Here is an 18,281-nt window from a genome sequence, read left to right on the forward strand (position 1 = left end):
ATTACTTGAATAATCATTAAAAAAAGTTTTAAATGCCTCATTTCATTTACGTGTTTGCCATCAATTTATGCCACTATGTTATTATTATTATCATTATTATTGTTAGTGCTTTAGGAGCAATGGTTTAGTCAACAAAAGTGTAGTTTAAGGTTTGAGTCTTTACATTAAAGTATCCCCATAAAGATTGTACTAGGAGTGAGCTCAGGTCACAAAAAGGTTAAGCACTTCTTCCTGTGATGTGAAAAGTAGGCCGGCTGAAGTATTTGAGTAATGTTTAGCTGTGTAGGTCTATTATTCCTCTGCTTCTTTGTGTATGGTAGAGCCGCCTTGTGTTTGCTCTGTATCAACTGTCTGAATGTCTGTGTGCGTGTTTAGCATTCACTCCTTTGAGGGCAGTGATCAAACTAAAACAGAGAAGGTTATGTATTGAAAGTTAGTTATTTATAAAGAAATTGCAATAATACCAGAAAAAAAACACTTTCAGATTATGTAATATTCCATTGAAAAATATCGTGCAAATTAACAATTAACTTCAGAAGTTAGGTTTGCAGGTTGAACTACAAAGAGAGAAACACTCAACAAGCTAAGACACTACAGAAGAACAAAACTTCAATCAGCCGACAGAGATTAACCATGAAGACATATTCTACAGTTAAAAGAAAGCAAAGACTTTAATGCACAAAAAACAAGACATGAGACACAAAACAAAGCTTTAAAAGAAAACAGGTTAGAAACACAAAACAAAGAGTTAACAAAAAAACCTCCAGACATCAGACACAGATGAGGCAGAACAAGAAAGACAGAGGAATGAAAAGCATGCAGGTTAATGCATCTTTAGACTGAAGGAGAGTCATCAGGCTCGCGGCAGACATCCAGATCTGCGTCCCACCTGTAGTCCTGTCTCATCAAACACTGTTTCAGGTTCAGCTGCACGACTAGATCTTCCTCTGGTCTGGGGCATCTGGAGATGCATGGCAGTCTAAAACAGAACATAGTCACACGACTTAAGATGTTACTCACTTACCAAGCATGGTTGCCCGTTTCAAAAAGAAAAAGAGGACATACGTTCAGCTAAGCACTGAGGTGACCTTTAACACTCAGAGAAACAATATTCATTACATGTATGTGTATCTATGAATGCTTTTGCAAGTGAAAAATCAGCTCTGTTCCAAAATGTAATAAGCTGTGATTTTGCCAAAAATAAAAATAAATGCATAATATTAACAATAATAAATGAAATAAATAAAAAAATTAAATAAGGCATCACTGCAAGTATCCGTTACAGTAAAGGCAATCCCAGAATGGATTGCACAGTTGCACAGCACAATGTATGATGATAAAAAAAGTTAAAAATAAATACATTTTATATTATATAAGTGTAATATTTTTTAAATAACACACACACCTCATTTCACATGTGTGCAATCAATTCATGCCATTTTTTGTACTTTTACCATTTTTTTTTATTAGATATTCTTTTTATTTTTTTTTATTTTATCATTATTTGTATTCATTTATAATTATTATTATTTTATTAATATCACAATTGCTAAGATATGTTTCTTTGTATTCTTCCATTCTATCTATTTACATTTACTTTATCTATTTACTTTTCTTTTTAAATATAATTATTTTAGTAGTGCAAAATAGTCCGTAATAATAGTCCATGAATAAATCATGAACATAATCAATAAACATTAAGTATTTTTGTGTGCTATATAATTTTATGCCCCGCTTTCTGCATTGTGATCGTTCATTGCCGCTTCGGTTAGGAAGTTGCCTTGGTAGCAGGGGAAGTAGACTGTAAAACCATCAAAACAGACTAACTAACCACCAGTGTTGGGAGTAACGCGTTACAAAAGTAATGCTTTACAGTAACGGATTACTTTTTGCTGTAACGCAGTATTGTAAGGCATTACTAATCAATTTTCAGTAATATTTTACATGGTACATGTTCATTAATGCTTGTGTTACAACACACTTTTAGCCCAAAATGTAATTGTTCAAAGAAAAAGAAAAAACAGCAAAACCGCGAGACATTAACGAATCAAAAATGCCACAAATAAGTTCTATTTCCTGTTGTCAGTCAATAGCCGCGTGTGGTGTCCAAGTTTGTAAATAAAGACTAAACGACAGCTTCTGATATATTTGTTTAGCGATTTATTTCATTCATCTCCCTCTCGCTGGTGGAACTTTGTATTGTGTGACGTAGCCCAGTGAAGGTGTGTTTAGGGCGGGTTTTACAGGAGTGCTGCGAGGCTACTGGCCCAACAGTGGAAACGCGGCATGATTTCGGCCTCTGTGCTTGAGGTCCGAGGCTATTAGCCCCGCCCGGCTCGCTGTAAGCCCCGGCTCGCACTGACCAATGGAAAAGCATCTAATGGGTGAAGATGGCAGAAGACTGTACATTCGCGAGATGGACGTATGCGAATCTTGTCATGGCATTAGAGTTTACATATAGTCCTGTTGTGTCTAATATGAATAGACCCAAGCTATTCACAGATATTGCCAGATAATCACTTTACCTCTACCATACTTTTAACTTGGATCGTTTGTGATTCCGGCTGTCATCCTTTCTTGCATTGTCTTGAGCCTTGACTTTGCCAATTATAAGCTATAAGGTGGTTGTCCTGCATCTTCAATAAACAAGCTACAGGTAGTCCAAAATGCAGCGGCTAGAGTCCTTACCAGGTCAAGAAAATATGATCATATTACGCCAATTTTACAGTCTCTGCACTGGCTACCTATTAAGTTCCGTATCAGTTACAAAATATTATTACTTGCCTATAAGGCCCTTAATGGGTTAGCTCCTGCGTACCTAACTAGTCTTCTACCACGCTACAATCCATCACGCTCCCTAAGGTCGCAAAATTCTGGACTTTTGGTAGTACCTAGGATAGCAAAGTCCACTAAAGGAGGTAGAGCTTTTTCGCATTTGGCTCCCAAACTCTGGAATAGCCTTCCTGATAACGTTCGGGGTTCAGACACACTCTCTCTGTTTAAATCTAGATTAAAGACACATCTCTTTGGCCAAGCATTCAAATAATGCATCTCATAATCTTTTACTGCAGTTATATCTAATCAAATGCACATTATTATTCTTTAGTTTGGGTTAAACAAATCAATTTTGCTTGGTTGGAACAGCAGCTACGCTAATTATGTTTGTATTTGTTTCTCTGTCTTTTGCCACGGGATGTAACTAGGATTTACACAAGCTTCAGTCTGGATCCAGAACACCTGAGAAGAGATGATGCAACCCCTCAGAGGACCTCAGATGATGCAAACCATGAAACAACATACAGAACTACCACATTTTGCTAAAAGTTTGATTACATCATATAATAATTGATGTTAATATTGTTCATCGTCTATTTTATTACGTCTTAAATAGATTTTTCCGTACTGCTGGTTCGTCTGGTCAGAGGAGAACTGGCCCCCCGACTGAGCCTGGTTTCTCCCAAGGTTTTTTCTCCATTCTGTCACCGATGGAGTTTTGGTTCCTTGCCGCTGTCGCCTCTGGCTTGCTTAGTTGGGGACACTTCATTTCCGGCGATATCGTTGACATAATTGCAAAGATATTATTTAAACTGAGCTGGATGTTGACATCACTGAATTCAATGATGAACTGTCTTTAACTGAAAAATTAGTGTTTACTATTGTCACTTTGCATTATTGACACTATTTTCCTAATTAATGCTGTTCAGTTGCTTTGACACAATCTGTATTGTTAAAAGCGCTATATAAATAAAGGTGACTTGACTATATTGTTAGTAGCCTGGATAGCGCACAGTCATTACGATACACCATATCACCCTCTACTGGATGCAAAATGCTCTGCAGTACATTTTGTCATTTTAGAATGTTAAGTTCTACTTCTGTAGTTATTTTGGTGAAAGTAACTCAAAAGTAGGGCTGCACGATAAATCGCATGTGATATTTAATGCGCATCGCAACGCCGTTTCTGTAATCAGCGGTAAATCTCCATCATGTGCGTGCTTTCACATTGAGCAGCATTAACTACACAGAGCCGTTGTTCACTGACGAGCTGCGCAAAAAATCGCTCGAATATGAACGTGGTTTTGATGGAGATTTACCGCTGATTACAGAACCGGCTTTACTGACAAGATGCGCATTAAATATCGCATGCGAGTTATCGTGCAGCCCTACTCAAAAGGAATACAGGAGTCATGCAACACATTACAATTCTGAGACAGTAATATTGTAAGGTAAGGAATTACTTTTAAATAACAGTAACAAGTAAGCTATAATGTATTACAGTTTGGAAGTAATTTGCACAACACTGCTAACCACCTGGTTTACTGTGCACTCTTTTTCAGCATGGACATCAAACTTGCTTACTAGGTTTCGGAAGAGAGTTTGTGTGTGAAAGATATTAGGCACTACAGATATCTTGAAGCGTAAAGCAAAACTGGTCTGGGACTGTGGTGTCGGGTTCGCGCAGATGCTTATCATAGCGTGCTGCTGTTGGATGTTTTGATCATGATTTGTTGCACAGCTGGCTATCGGAAAACCCCAAAAATCAACACTGAGTTAGTGCGTCTGCTGTAGCCACATGTGTTTCTTTCAACATACTGTCTTGGGTACAGTCTGAATGCAAAGACTGGGCTAGCACACCAAAGACCTGCTGCAGTTGGCCACATCTGGATGCCTTTGGATTAATGTGCGTCTGTATGTGTTAGACGTGATGTGTGTCGGGCTCATTGGGACAGACGTGAAGATGTTTGCCTGACTGGAGGGCTTTGTGGACGCAGTCTGTGACCCAGGTTTCCTGTCTAGAAAGAGCAGGGTGTGAAGGGGTATGATATCACCTCTCAGCTCTTATACCAACATTCAAACGCGGAGGGCATTAAAAGGACGTGTGCCAGTTAAACATTCCTGGGAAATGTTGAGGCAATTTAGTATTACAGGGGGCTACAGACCACCAGTACCATACTGAGATGCTATAATGGGAGCTCCCATAGCATAACACCTTACATAATACAGATCTCAGGCTTAAAACTAACTATAGGAATAATTCTGTCATTATTTATTCACCCTCATGTTATTCCAAACCTGTGTGACTTTTTGAATAACATTTAATGCAGCCCCCCCCCCCATTAATATAATATAATATAATAATACCATTATAGGTATATACATTTTTTTATATACAAGATAAAATTCAATAAATCACCATTATATTATTATTACAAATTTTGTATTATAAGTATATAAATTATTTTAAGTATTTAAATATTTAAAAAAAAAACACTGACAAAAGGGTCAAATCTTTAATCATCGTCCACAATAATCTTCCTCTTCATTTAGAGCTTGATTGCTGCAACTGAATCATTGAGTCAGTGAGTTGAATTTCGATGAACAAATCTGTTCACTCTTGTTTGAGAACTGAACTGAGAACTGGTTCACTGAAAAGAACCATCTAAATGATCAACTTTTTTTTTTACACAACAGCACGAAGACTCACTGAAGCTTTACATTTTGTCTTTATGAAATTAATTAAAGTTTTATAATTTTTTTCTACATTTTGAAAATGTTGCCTTAGCAACTACCTGAAATAATACAAGCTTTTTCAATTAACATTTATTTTGTTCCAAGTTCCGAAAATGTTTTTCATTTTTGGGTGAACTATCCCATTAAGAAATGCATAACCAATTAGAGTAACTGTATTATTATCATAGGTGTGTGCGTGTGTTAAGAAAATAATATAAATGGATTCCCAACTTCTGACTTCTATTAATTCCACTTTAAAAGTCCCTGGACCGTCATTAGAGAACAAGCATTGTATTTAGAGCGGCAAAAGTGCTAGCTGCACAAGCAAGGGTCCTAATAAGGCAAAGAGGGTCCACAGAGTGATGCCTAGCTTGAGTGAAGAAACTCAAGCTCCTCAGTTAAAGAGTAAGACTAAACAGGAGAGAGAGTTATAGCGCACTGGGGAAGGCAGCTGTGAGGGTGAACGCCAGCCAACACCTGGAGGGTTTTTAATGGGGGAGGAGGTGACACAGGGGGACGGTGAGTGAGAAATCTCACTTGATGAACTGTGAGAGTTGGTAATGGATAGATTTGTTGAGAAATCTGGAAAAGGAATAGCTATAAAAACAGTAAGAACACCTGTGCCTCACAGGTATCCAGGTGTACCCTGTCACCCCACTCTCAGAAAAGGTAGTTACCATAGGCTTGCGTCCTCTGTTGACATAAGTGCACACTGGGTTGTAGGCGCCCGTCCCGCACACGTACAAGTGTGTCCTGTTCCATGGCTCAATCAGACGAATGAAATTACCGCACTCGCCCTGAGAGAGGAAACAATCACGGTAATTATTTTCACACATGTCTGTGACAGACTGAACAAAAGAGCCATTAGACCAGACATAAAAAAAAAAACAGTGAAATTGTGGCTTTTAGTTCATGTCTGTTAGCTTTTGGGTTATGTTAGCATTATATGCTACATGCTACTGCTAAATGATAAGAAAAAAAAACTTTAGGCAGATATAAACATGTGAAAATTAGTCCTTCAGTTCTGGGAAAACAGACCAAAACTTTTGATGGCAGTATTTAGAGACTATTTGTCCGAATACAAGAACTGTAACAATGCCAGAAACATACTCTGCTAGTATGCAAACACAGATGCTAATGTTTGGCCAATGCAATCAGGTATACGGGTAGCTAGTTATAAACATGTCAGCATTTTAAATAATCTCAAACTTTATTGCTCCACTTTCACTGTATTTGACCACAAAGAAAAAATGGCTGTAGAAGACTTTGCAATATGATAGTTTATAATAATACTCATAATGATGCAGTTGCCCTATTAATTTTGCTTTGATGTACACAGCCTTTCAAAATTCAGGGATTTTTAAAACATTTTTTTGTAAGTCTGTTATGCCCACCAAGGCTGCATTTATTTGATTAAAAGTACAGTAAAAACAGTAATATTGTACAATACTATTACTATTTAAAATAACTATTTTCTATTTGAATATAATTTTTAAATGTAATTTGTTCCTGTGATTCAAAGCTGAATTTTCAGCATCATTACGCCAGTCTTCAGTGTCACATGATCCTTCAGAAATCATTCTAATATGCCGATTTGAAACATTTCTAATATGAAGCATTTCTTTTTGTAATCAGTGTTGAAAACCGTTGTGCTGTTCCATATTAACTTTATGTGCAAACCGTGAAACATTTTTACCCCAAGATTTAAAGAATAGAAAAAGTTTGCATTTATTTGAAATAGAAATCGTCTGTAATATTATGAATGTATTTACTGTTACTTTTGACAAATTTAATGCATCCTTGCTGAATAAAACTATCAATGTCTTGGTGGAAAAAAAATAAAATCTTACTGACCCCAAAATGTTGTGTTTCAAAACTCAACAACATGCATTCACAGAGTATCAATATGCAGCTAATCATGGCTTCATCTAGCTGTGATGTCACTGAAAGACTATTGCCCGTTTAAAAAAACCATAACTTCCTCTTTTAATAGGAAATCACAGGAAAGAAGCATCCAATTATTTCCTAGGTTTTTAAACTCTGTACTGGCATGTATTTCAGCAACCTTACATTCAAGAGTTCAAAAGATTCAAATCAGAAATCAGAAATGTTCCCCTAAAGAGCTACATGTCGATTAATTTCACAGCAAATGCATTCAACATTATTAATAATTCCTGAGCTGTGGTTAAAACCCATCACATCCCACAACCAAACTGACACTAAAACCATGAAATGCACCCTGCAGATGTGCAGATGATCAGGTGATGCACACGGTTTCTTTACCAGACCACTAAACCGCATGTCCAATTCCATATGTCCGCAAATCTAGGAATTTGACCGGTTCGAGTTCATTGCATGCTGGATCTAGCATCTGTTTTCCCTCTCTGAATATCTATGAGTGCATATGTTTTTGTGTGTGGTGTCTGACCTGGAAGGCTGAGGTTTGTAGCACATATATTTGACCTCAGCACTACTCCTAAACTTGAATATCTCACTTCATTTATATCAGCAAATATTTTTTGTGGAGCTTGAGGGCTATAGACCCTGACCAAACGATTTTGTATATGCTGTGTATTTGTAAATTACATTTACAGCTTAAAATCCAAACCACAAACAGATGTCACATAGCCATAGTGTTTCATAAGTGAGAGCTGGCTGGAGTTATCGAGATGAATTAAGATGTCTAAACAAAGATATCTTGTGAGCAAATGTGGACCAACTGTAAACTGAAAAACTGGTTGTGTATGTTGTTGTGACACTGTCTGGAATAATTCTTGGAGAAATTAGAACACTAATTTGAAGGGCTGAGCGGTTTTCCAAGAGTGCTATTCTGTGTTTTTCGCGGCCTTCCAGATTAGAGTAGATGTGAGCGGAGTGGAAGCAAAGAAATTGAAAGACGGCACTCACGTTTGTGTCTTTGCCACTTAAAACACACTCCGTTTTCCTATGTGGGGAAACAGGCCAGTGTATCTGAAAGAGAGAGTATAAGAGAGAATGGTCAATCCCATTTGTCACAACAATTACACACTATCTTAGAAACGATCCACTTTAACTCAACAACCTTTCACTGTAATGAGCTGAACGTTCACCCTGAATTTTTATAAGGCCCCAAAGTTCCCCTGGTTGTGTATGTTGTTGTGACACTGTCTGGAATAATTCTTGGAGAAATTAGAACACTAATTTGAAGGGCTGAGCGGTTTTCCAAGAGTGCTATTCTGTGTTTTTCGCGGCCTTCCAGATTAGAGTAGATGTGAGCGGAGTGGAAGCAAAGAAATTGAAAGACGGCACTCACGTTTGTGTCTTTGCCACTTAAAACACACTCCGTTTTCCTATGTGGGGAAACAGGCCAGTGTATCTGAAAGAGAGAGTATAAGAGAGAATGGTCAATCCCATTTGTCACAACAATGACACACTATCTTAGAAACGATCCACTTTAACTCAACAACCTTTCACTGTAATGAGCTGAACGTTCACCCTGAATTTTTATAAGGCCCCAAAGTTCCACACATATCCAACCTTTAGTTTTATAGAATTTAATAGTCAGTTTCCTGAATTGCTGTGAGCAAATCAGTAAAAGTAACAGTGATAGAGAAATGACCCTTGGAGCCTGCTGTGATTTAGTTTATGGCTTGTGTTTGTCCAGGAATGTGAATATCATTCTTTAAATAAATTAATTAATAAAACTGTAAATAATAAATAAAACAATTTAAATAAAAATATAAAATAATAGGGCTGGGTTTTGACACAAATTTCAATTCGATTCTCATTCACAAGCTTGCGATTCGATTCGATTACCGATTCGATATCGATTATTTTGGATATACTGTATATCAGGTACAGTACATGCCAAATTTTCTCAAGGAAAAAAAATCTCTCAACTAATGCTGTAAAAGAGTCAGTTGCTACTACATTACTATAATATTGAAGGTTAAAATTGACTGATTTGTTAAAATTACACTTAATGAAGTTTTTAAAATAAAAAAGTTACAATTACATAATAATATTTCTACTTCACTTAGTTTTTTTTAAATATAAACATAATGGTGGCTGTCATAAAAACATGATGGATTTATTCAAGCATCAATTAAACATTGAAGAACAGTAAAATTGATAATTAATGTGTTATATGGTGAATATATTTAGCAAAATGCCCCTCTCTAGAGTTTATTTTTCTATCTGACTAATAAGTTTATGGTCACCAAATATGTTTTTCTGAGATAAATGTGACGTTACATGACATTGTTTTTAAACCGTTATATTGATGTCTTTGCACGGCTGAAACACTGATTGAGCGATTACATGAGACAGGATAGGTTTGTAAAGTTGTACTCTTTCTTTTAACTTACCTTCGGATGTTTAGTCATGTTTATTTTGTGCTGAAACTGGTATTAATGTGGAGGAGATGATCAGTTCAAGTGTGCCTCGCGCTGCTGCGTCTGTTGAACTGAGGCGCTACAGCGATCTGTCACTCCACATTAAACCGTGCCAAAATGGCATTTATTGTTTGAATACTGCAATACAATGGACAGAATTTGAAATCTGAGACTTTGTTTCATATAAAAATGACCAAAGCACAATGCTTATTGCGATATATTGGATGGGAAATGCCCTTCAACGTTCCGTCCATTAACTGAAAACAGGCTAGACTAATCGATTCTTGGGATTTAAGAATCGATATCGTTCCGTAAAAATGATAATCGATTAATATCAAGATATCAATATTTTTTACAACCCTATAAAATAATACATTAAAAACACCAAATAAATTAAATAAAATAAACAGTAAAAATTAAAAACAAAATAATAAAGCAAATAAATAAAAGCAAAAGCTGTAAAATAAAAGTATGCAACTTAAAATACAATTAAAATACATAACTGAATAAATAAATAATAAAATATATTCATAAATGAAACAAAAATAAACAAATAAAAACAAAATAATAAAAAATAATAAATAAATCGATCCACCTATCTATCTATGTTAGTGGGAGGCAGATGGAGTGGTTTGTGTTGGTTCTTACTATGAGAGGTTCTCGGTTGATGTCATGGAGGTCCAGAGACAGGATGTAGTCTTTGCTGCCCACATACATGCGGTCGTGATCCTCATCCATGCGCAGGATGCGATAGTCTGATGTGTTCAACAGGAAAGAGAAGTGATGGGATGTACCTGTAGACCTCAGATCTGCAGAAAGAGAGCGAGAGAAAATTCTGATCAATCCGCAAAAACAGAGAAGCCATTTATTGCTACGACATTGTTTGTTTTAGAAAGATTTACACAGAGAGAAAGAGCGTTTCCACTCCCAGTATCATTCCATTTCCATAATTGCTTAAATACATCTGATAAAAACATGGCAACTTGACAATAACATAATAGTTTTGGCCACAGTTCACAATAAAGAATACTCTATCCATTTCACCTTATGAGGTAATAGAGGGTTTGTTATTGCAGGCACAAAACATGGCAATCGAATCGGTAATCATGTCTTCAGATATTTCCAATCTTAACTTAGAGACACACAAGCATAGTGAGATCTGAGAGAGAGAGAGAGAGAGAGAGAGAGAGAGAGAGAGGAAAAAAATAACTTCACTGTGTTTCCAAAGCAAAAGGAAGTTATCAATAAATTAAAAAAAATGTATGTGCTGGGCTTTCTTTTTGGAGTTGAAAAATATGTAGAAAATGATATAAAAAGATACTATATTAACAGTTTTGTATAAACATTATAATTTTAGGATATGAACATTTATGGACGGCGTAAAACATTAGTCAACAGACGGCAGTTAACCTGGTGTTGCACACAGGTCACAGAGGACAAGGAACACACACACACACACACACACACGTCTCTTCATAACATCTGCCAATCAAAAAGTCAGGAATCACGCCGTAGAGATAAAGATTAAAAATAAATTCTAATCTTAGTAATTTATCAAAACAAATCCAACGATGAATTACCGGTTTATCTGTCTGACATAGGCCCTAAATTCACTAGCACAATACACTGTGATTAATCACATTACCATTGCTCTGTTTGTATAGTTTGATTTCATAGATCCATGAGCGAGGGTTGTGTTTTGAGGTCAGGGCTCTGATTGACAGCAGTCACAACAGTGTGTGTGAGTCTCCGTCTGTGAGATTATTTGTGTTTCAGCTCAAGGCACAACAATGAATCCATCATGTAGAATGTGTGTGGATGGACATGAACACACAGAGGAAAAGAAATAACAAGAAAAAGAAAGGTAGAGCAGAAGAGTCTAAGAGAATGAAACAAAGAAAGAAATAGAAAGCAAGAGCAAATGAAAAAGATACAAGAGCAAAAGTGAAATAAAGTTTAAAAAAAAAGAGTGAAAGAAAAAGCCTGAGCCAAAGAACTAGCAAAAACAGAATGAAAAACAAAGAAATCAAGATCAAAAGACCAAGCAAAAGAAACCAAGAGAAAGAGTGAAAGAAAGAGAAGTAGACTCCAAATAGTAGTCCCAGCTCCTCTCAGCACGCCTGTCAGCATCTCCTAAACATCCGTTTGTTTTAGCAGCCCTTTTGACTGACCATCTGCTGGGTCAGACCTCACTCACATCAGTGTGTGTTTCCACTCAAGACCCAGGTGAAGCTTTTACACACAAGACCATGAGCTCAATCTCACAGCACATTTGGTACACGCCCATTCTAAAACTGGCACCATGATGCTGGGATGGGAGTGGTTGCTAGAGTTTTGCTTGGTGGTTGCCTAGCAAAGTCATAGCACACTTCTCCTGAAATATCCACACAATTTGAGTTATCATTCATGTTTGTTGCATAAATAGAGCATCATTAAATGTTAATAACTTAGGGGAAAGATAGGGGCCTGTTCAATCCTTTACCCAAACAAGCAGCTCTAATAAATCAGGGAGCAAGAAAGTACAGCTATTCTGTCCACCACATAACCTAAATATAACACTTCGACAGGATATTCACCACACGTATTCAATGATTTTTGCCGAGCCGTGCAGCAAACCCAGTTCCTGAAGCTCTCAAAGAAAACACTAGTGTTTAAAGTCTGGAATGTTCTACTGGGAGGGGAAATGTAAGTTTACTATTGTAGGAATTCAAGTATGCACTGTGTCTCTGAATGCACAAAGCTCGCTTCAGCTCTAAGTCTTGGCATATGGTCGGACCTGATGAAACCAGAGTAAATATGGAGCAGAGACTGTGCATGCCAAAAATTAAATGTTACCCTTATCTCCCTCTTCTCTCCCCTGACTTTCAATGCCCCAACCTGTCTCTCATTCCGTCTCTTTCTCTCTAGCAAGACAGAGGGCCACCTGACACGCATATTGGCTAAGAAACTACATCTGTAATGAGATTAAATAGTGTTTATATCTATATTTTTTTATATCTAAATTCAACAATTCCCTCAACTCTAACTGCATCTTGGATGACATTTTTGTTTTCTCCACAGAGCATAGGCAACACACTACAGCTGCAGCCAAAATTGCATACTTCCCTACTATATAGTAGTTCGGCCTCGGTTTTGGATGCAGCCTAGGTTTTGGAACTGAGCTACTACCTTCTATGGTGTCTGATTTGGATTAAGATGAAAACGGATAGACTAATAAAACTGTAGAGGGGCTGAAATATTGCAAGAATAACCATATAACTGGTCTTAATTAGATCTACAAGGCCATCGTCTACCAAAACCACAGCATTCTTTGATAGATCCATTTTCAAACTTTAGGTGAAAGACCTGTGAAAATCCAGTCAAGTAGAGCCAGATAAACCCTTGAGGAACACCATTACCTTGTGCAGTCTTAGTAGCTGACTACTGGGGGGTCTGTTTTACACACACACTAGAGACTTTGTCTTGAGAATGTCCCCTCTCTACTTCGCCTCTGTAGCATGAAATGGCTTGTTGGAGGAAAACTAGAACTTGGTGTTGTTAACGAGTAAGTACCCTGACCCGTACTTGCACTTTTTAGCCTTTTTTCTACAATTCCCACTCTCATGGACACATGCCCACTCTGCTCTTTGCATGAGCAGTGTAGCAGGAAGAGACAGAGGGATATCCGTTCCAAAATACAGCTGCTATGTTCAACTCCTTCTCTTCTTCGACCTTCTCACATGATCTTGTTCACTCTGAGTTTCTCCAATCAACTGAAAACCTTCTCGCTTCCTTCACGCCATATGCTCTGGTAAACCATAAGGTAGGTAATGTGACCTGGTGGGAGTTTTGGTGAGGGTATGTGAGATCAGCTCTAATCCATGCTTGCTATACGTGATGGTACCAAGATTTCCAGCAATGACCTCTTTCTTCCTGACTGGCTTTTCCCGTTGCTGGCCAGAAACAATTGCAGAGCATGCATGCTGGGCCAATTCTGCTCTAAAACCCACAAAGGTACATGTTCCCATAGCATTACAATCATAAGCTGCTGGATAAAGTCGCTTCCCATAAGATGTAGCATTAGTTGCATTTAACGCCAATATGGTTCAGTCTGTGGCCCCATGCAGTGGTCACTGTATTGAATAGAGGGCTGCCAAGATTGACTGTACTATCTGGATTAGCTGCTTTCAGAAAGTGTGCTTGACATTCAAAAAGTGAAAAACTATATACAATATTATTCTAACAATGTCTAAACTTCACTCTCCATGAAGAAAACTGCTTTTCCAACACACTTTCCACTGCTGAGAGACATCCAAAGTTCACATACTCAAAGATTACAAGCTGTTTTTTCTGTATTAGAAAGACAAAACAGCTGGTGAATAACATTAACACATAAATGACTCATTTCTTTATCTAACGGTCAGCTGTTCACTTTGTGCCGCCAAGAGTGCTTGATTTCGGCTGTGAGAGCAGATATTATGAAAGGTCTCATCCTTTTTGTTGATGTAGGACATTTCTAGAAGGACTCATCTCCGAATACAAACTTTACACAAAATGTCTTCATGTATTATTTCGTAACACTTTTTTTGTAGGAGTATTTGTGCATTCTTTCATCCTACATAAATTGTGCAGTTTAAATGTTTAGATATACGCATATTTACACATACATAACATCATTAACTCCAGCATAATATCTGTATTTGGAGGCACAAATAGCAAAAGTAAAAATAAAACTATTATTATTATTATTATTATGAATACTACAACAACAACAACAACAACAACAAGAACTGCTACTATTACTAATATAATATAATAATACATTGCAAATAGGTTAGATTTATTTTTTAATAAATAAAGATTATGTTATGCAAACTTTAATCAATAATAATAATAAATTAATTAATTACAAAAAGGTTCAAAAAATGAATTAAAAAGATTATGGTAAACAAAGATTGTGGTAAGTATAAATAAATAAATAAACTATTCTTAAGTAAAACAAGAGAAAGAAAAAAAGTGGAGATGTCAATCAATGTGTCTCAAGTAAACAAGATCAATTTTGATTTCATTTTGACTTTCCTGCACATCAAAAATGTTACTTGAGAGTGGAAACATTTGTTCTAACAAAAACAACAATCATTCAACACTATTTGTGAGTCCAGATTGCTAGCACTGATATTGTCTTTATACAGCAAGAACTGACTGTCCATCTTGTGTCAGATTTCTCCAGTTTCAAATTTAGTTAAATTAAAGAACCACTGCCAAGCGCTGCGGAGCGAGTTCCTGCAGGAAATTCAGTCTGGCCCCAAGGAGAGGAGAACAGCAAGAGAAGGAAGAGAGACATGAGGGTGGTTTGGGATTAGCGTGACACCATGTATGCAGGCGGTCCGCGGACAAAGCCAGAACCCAAATCATTGCTCTTCACAGCGTATGCCGTATGACTGTGTATTGGCTTACTCGCTCGCACGCACAAGCAGAAGTGACATTCTCTAGACACATGAAGTGATAATTACAGTTTAAGAGGAGCAGGTGACACACAGAAAGCACTCACATATAAATAACAGTTTTCACCTAGTTATATACACATCATCAAAAGAATGATAACATCATCTTCCAGGACAAGATATAGCCTTAACTGAACTATAACAAACCTTGAAGTCTGTATAAAAATAATTAAAGTGGTATTTGGGTGAGCTTGTCCTATGCAAGTGTAAAAAATACCAGCAAGTTAGCCAAAACTAACAGCTACATTAGTAAAAAATTAATCAAGAAGTCTGGCAATAATGTCATCGTTTTAATGAGACTGGCTCATTGAGTAGACAACTGTGTTTAAGAGTCTTGCTTAGCAGCCATTAAAATTTGTGAGTTTTAACACGTTCATTTTTTTTATAATGTCTTTGCTTTGTCCAAAATAAAGCTTGACAACCTCCAAACACCTGCTATATACAGTATACTGTATGTCTACTTAAATTGTGTAACATGAATGCCAAACAGTACCAATAACCAAACCGCTTTGGTTCCTATTGACTTCCATTGTATTTTTGTTCATGGGAACCGTAACTGTTTGGTTTTTAACATTCTTCAAAATATCTTCTTTTGCATTCCACAGAAGAATGTAAGTCAGTCATACAAGTTTGGAATGATACGAGTAAGTAAATGATGCCAGAATTGTCATTTTTGGTCAAACTATCCCTTTAAGGCCTTTAAGGTTTGTTTACTGTATCGTCATGTGACCCTCAGCGATGCCCATCCATGTTGAACAGCTTGCCTCGTGTTGTCTTGTTGTCTGCATGTGGCAAAGTGGGCTGAGCAACACACACACACACACAGATGGCAGCAGTCCAACCTACTGCATGCTGCAGTGCACTTGTGTTATTGTTCTGACAATTGCACAGTATTTGACCCGAAAGAGAAAACTGACTATGGAAAATAGTTTATGAACCCGTCTAATACCTGCTCTACCAGCCCTTGTGGCAACAGCGAGAATAAAATGCATAATGCAACACAAAAACACATGAAATCGAGCTTGCATGGCTAGCCTAGAAGCATTTGTAAACAAGAATATCAAAAACATAACCATAATAACCCAAATGTAAACCTCTTCCTCTTCTTGTTATATATTAAAGATGAAATGAATGACAGGTTAAATCAATGAACGCACTACTAGTGTTTAAACCGCACATCTGATGGAAAATCCATTTCCTACAGGAACAGCCTGAATATCAATAAACCACAGATAGTTGTCTCTCTCAGTGCACGGTATCTGTTAAGAAGCCTGAATTGTGAGCGAGAGAGACAGCTTGCTTTGAATTAGACACATCTGTGAAAACATGGCTCTCTATCACCACAGACATGTTTTATTAACAAGCGTTCTCTCAACAGCGATCAATCTGGAGCGTCTGTCTCTCACACGCTTTGCCCTCATGCACCCTGACCTCAGGAGGGTGGGCAGCCTCGGCTATCCGGGGGATCAGGTGTATGCTAGAAAGAGATCACCTTTATGATTGACAATATTGCCCAAAACAGACTGAATGGATCACTGAATATATGAAATTTGAACGGAGTTTGATATTGTCTGAGAAGGGTGAATCAGAAAGAAACTGAACAGCTGTTTCTGGCAGGACTCTCCTGTCTTTCACAATCATAGAGAAATACTCATTCCCGCCAATGTAAATACATCAGGCCCACAGCGCCAGGGCTTAGAAGCAGTGAGGCATCAGCAAAGACTGCTTGAGCTCCAGATTAATCCAGGATTAGCCCCGGGGTCAGGGTCGCTGGCCTCGACCTGAGCAGAATCAGGAAGCAGGGATTGCAGAAACAAAGTGCCATTACTGCAAGGAATCCCAATGAGGTTTACAAGCTCAAAATGAAATAGAAAAGGGTAAAGTACACTCTACCGTCCAAAAGTTTGGGGGTCAGTAAGATTTTTTTTTTTTTTTTTAAGAAATTAATACTTGTATTCAGCAAAGATGCATTCAATTGATCAAAAGTGAAAGTAAAGACATTTGTTACAAAAGATTTCTATTTTAAATAGGCTAAATGCTGTTCTTTTGAACTTTCTATTCATCAAAGAATCCTGAAAGAAATATATGAAGTATATTAAAAATCTTAAAATACCCACAAAATATTAAACGGCACAACTGTTTTCAACATTTACAATAATAATAAATGTTTCTTGTGCAGCAAATCAGTATATTAGAATGATTTCTGAACGACCACGTGACACTGAAGACTGGGTGATGGGTTTTAGAATTCAGCTTTGCCATCAAATATATAAATTATTAGGGCTGTGCAAAAAATTGAATGCAATTTTCATGCACATCTCGTCAGTAAAGCCGCTCCTTTGATTAGTAGTAAATCTCCAGTACGTGCTTTCAGATGGAGCGGCATTTACTACACAAAATCGCGTTTAAAATCGGCAATGAATCGCCTGCGATTTTGAATGTGATTTTGTGTAGCTTGTCAGCTTGTCATTCGATTTTTTGCACAGCCCTAATAATTTATATATTTGATGGCAAAGCTGAATTCTAAAACCCATCATTACTCCAGTCTTCAGTGTCACATGGTTGTTCAGAAATCATTCTAATATACTGATTTGCTGCTCAAGAAATATTTCTTATTATTGTAAATGTTGAAAACAGTTGTGCTGTTTAATATTTTGTGGGTATTTTAATATTTTTTAATGTTTAAGTACATATTAAGTACATATTGGTACATAGTATCTACAGCTGTAATGTTTGTGTAACTACACATATGTAACAACCCACTAAATGGTACCATGTAAGTACACTGGTATTACAGTGGTGCACCAACTCCAACTAGAGATCCAACTCCTCCCACTTTACATATCCCTTAACCTACCCATCTCCACCCCCTGGATCAAATGGTTCCAATTACCCTTATACATATTGTTGTTAC

The 18,281-nt window shown here is 37.1% G+C and overlaps 1 protein-coding gene across 2 annotated transcripts in view; it reads right to left on the reverse strand.

The window, feature by feature from the left end:
• Window positions 1-18,281, reverse strand: part of LOC107572222 (semaphorin-3F-like) — a 67,417-nt gene that overhangs the window by 19,532 nt on the left and 29,604 nt on the right. Inside the window, exons 3-6 of one of the 2 annotated variants that reach the window (XM_016258651.1) lie at window positions 10,533-10,693; window positions 8,804-8,866; window positions 6,189-6,308; window positions 890-979 (exon numbers count right to left, since the gene is read on the reverse strand). In XM_016258651.1, the coding sequence (XP_016114137.1) occupies window positions 890-979; window positions 6,189-6,308; window positions 8,804-8,866; window positions 10,533-10,693 (434 nt within the window). The remainder of the gene's footprint in view (window positions 1-889; window positions 980-6,188; window positions 6,309-8,803; window positions 8,867-10,532; window positions 10,694-18,281) is intronic. The other variant, XM_016258652.1, reaches the window with a different exon arrangement.

Source organism: Sinocyclocheilus grahami, unplaced genomic scaffold, assembly GCF_001515645.1.
Source record: "Sinocyclocheilus grahami isolate Dianchi unplaced genomic scaffold, SAMN03320097.WGS_v1.1 scaffold1719.1, whole genome shotgun sequence".
In the NCBI taxonomy this organism is placed as follows: Eukaryota; Metazoa; Chordata; class Actinopteri; order Cypriniformes; family Cyprinidae; genus Sinocyclocheilus; species Sinocyclocheilus grahami.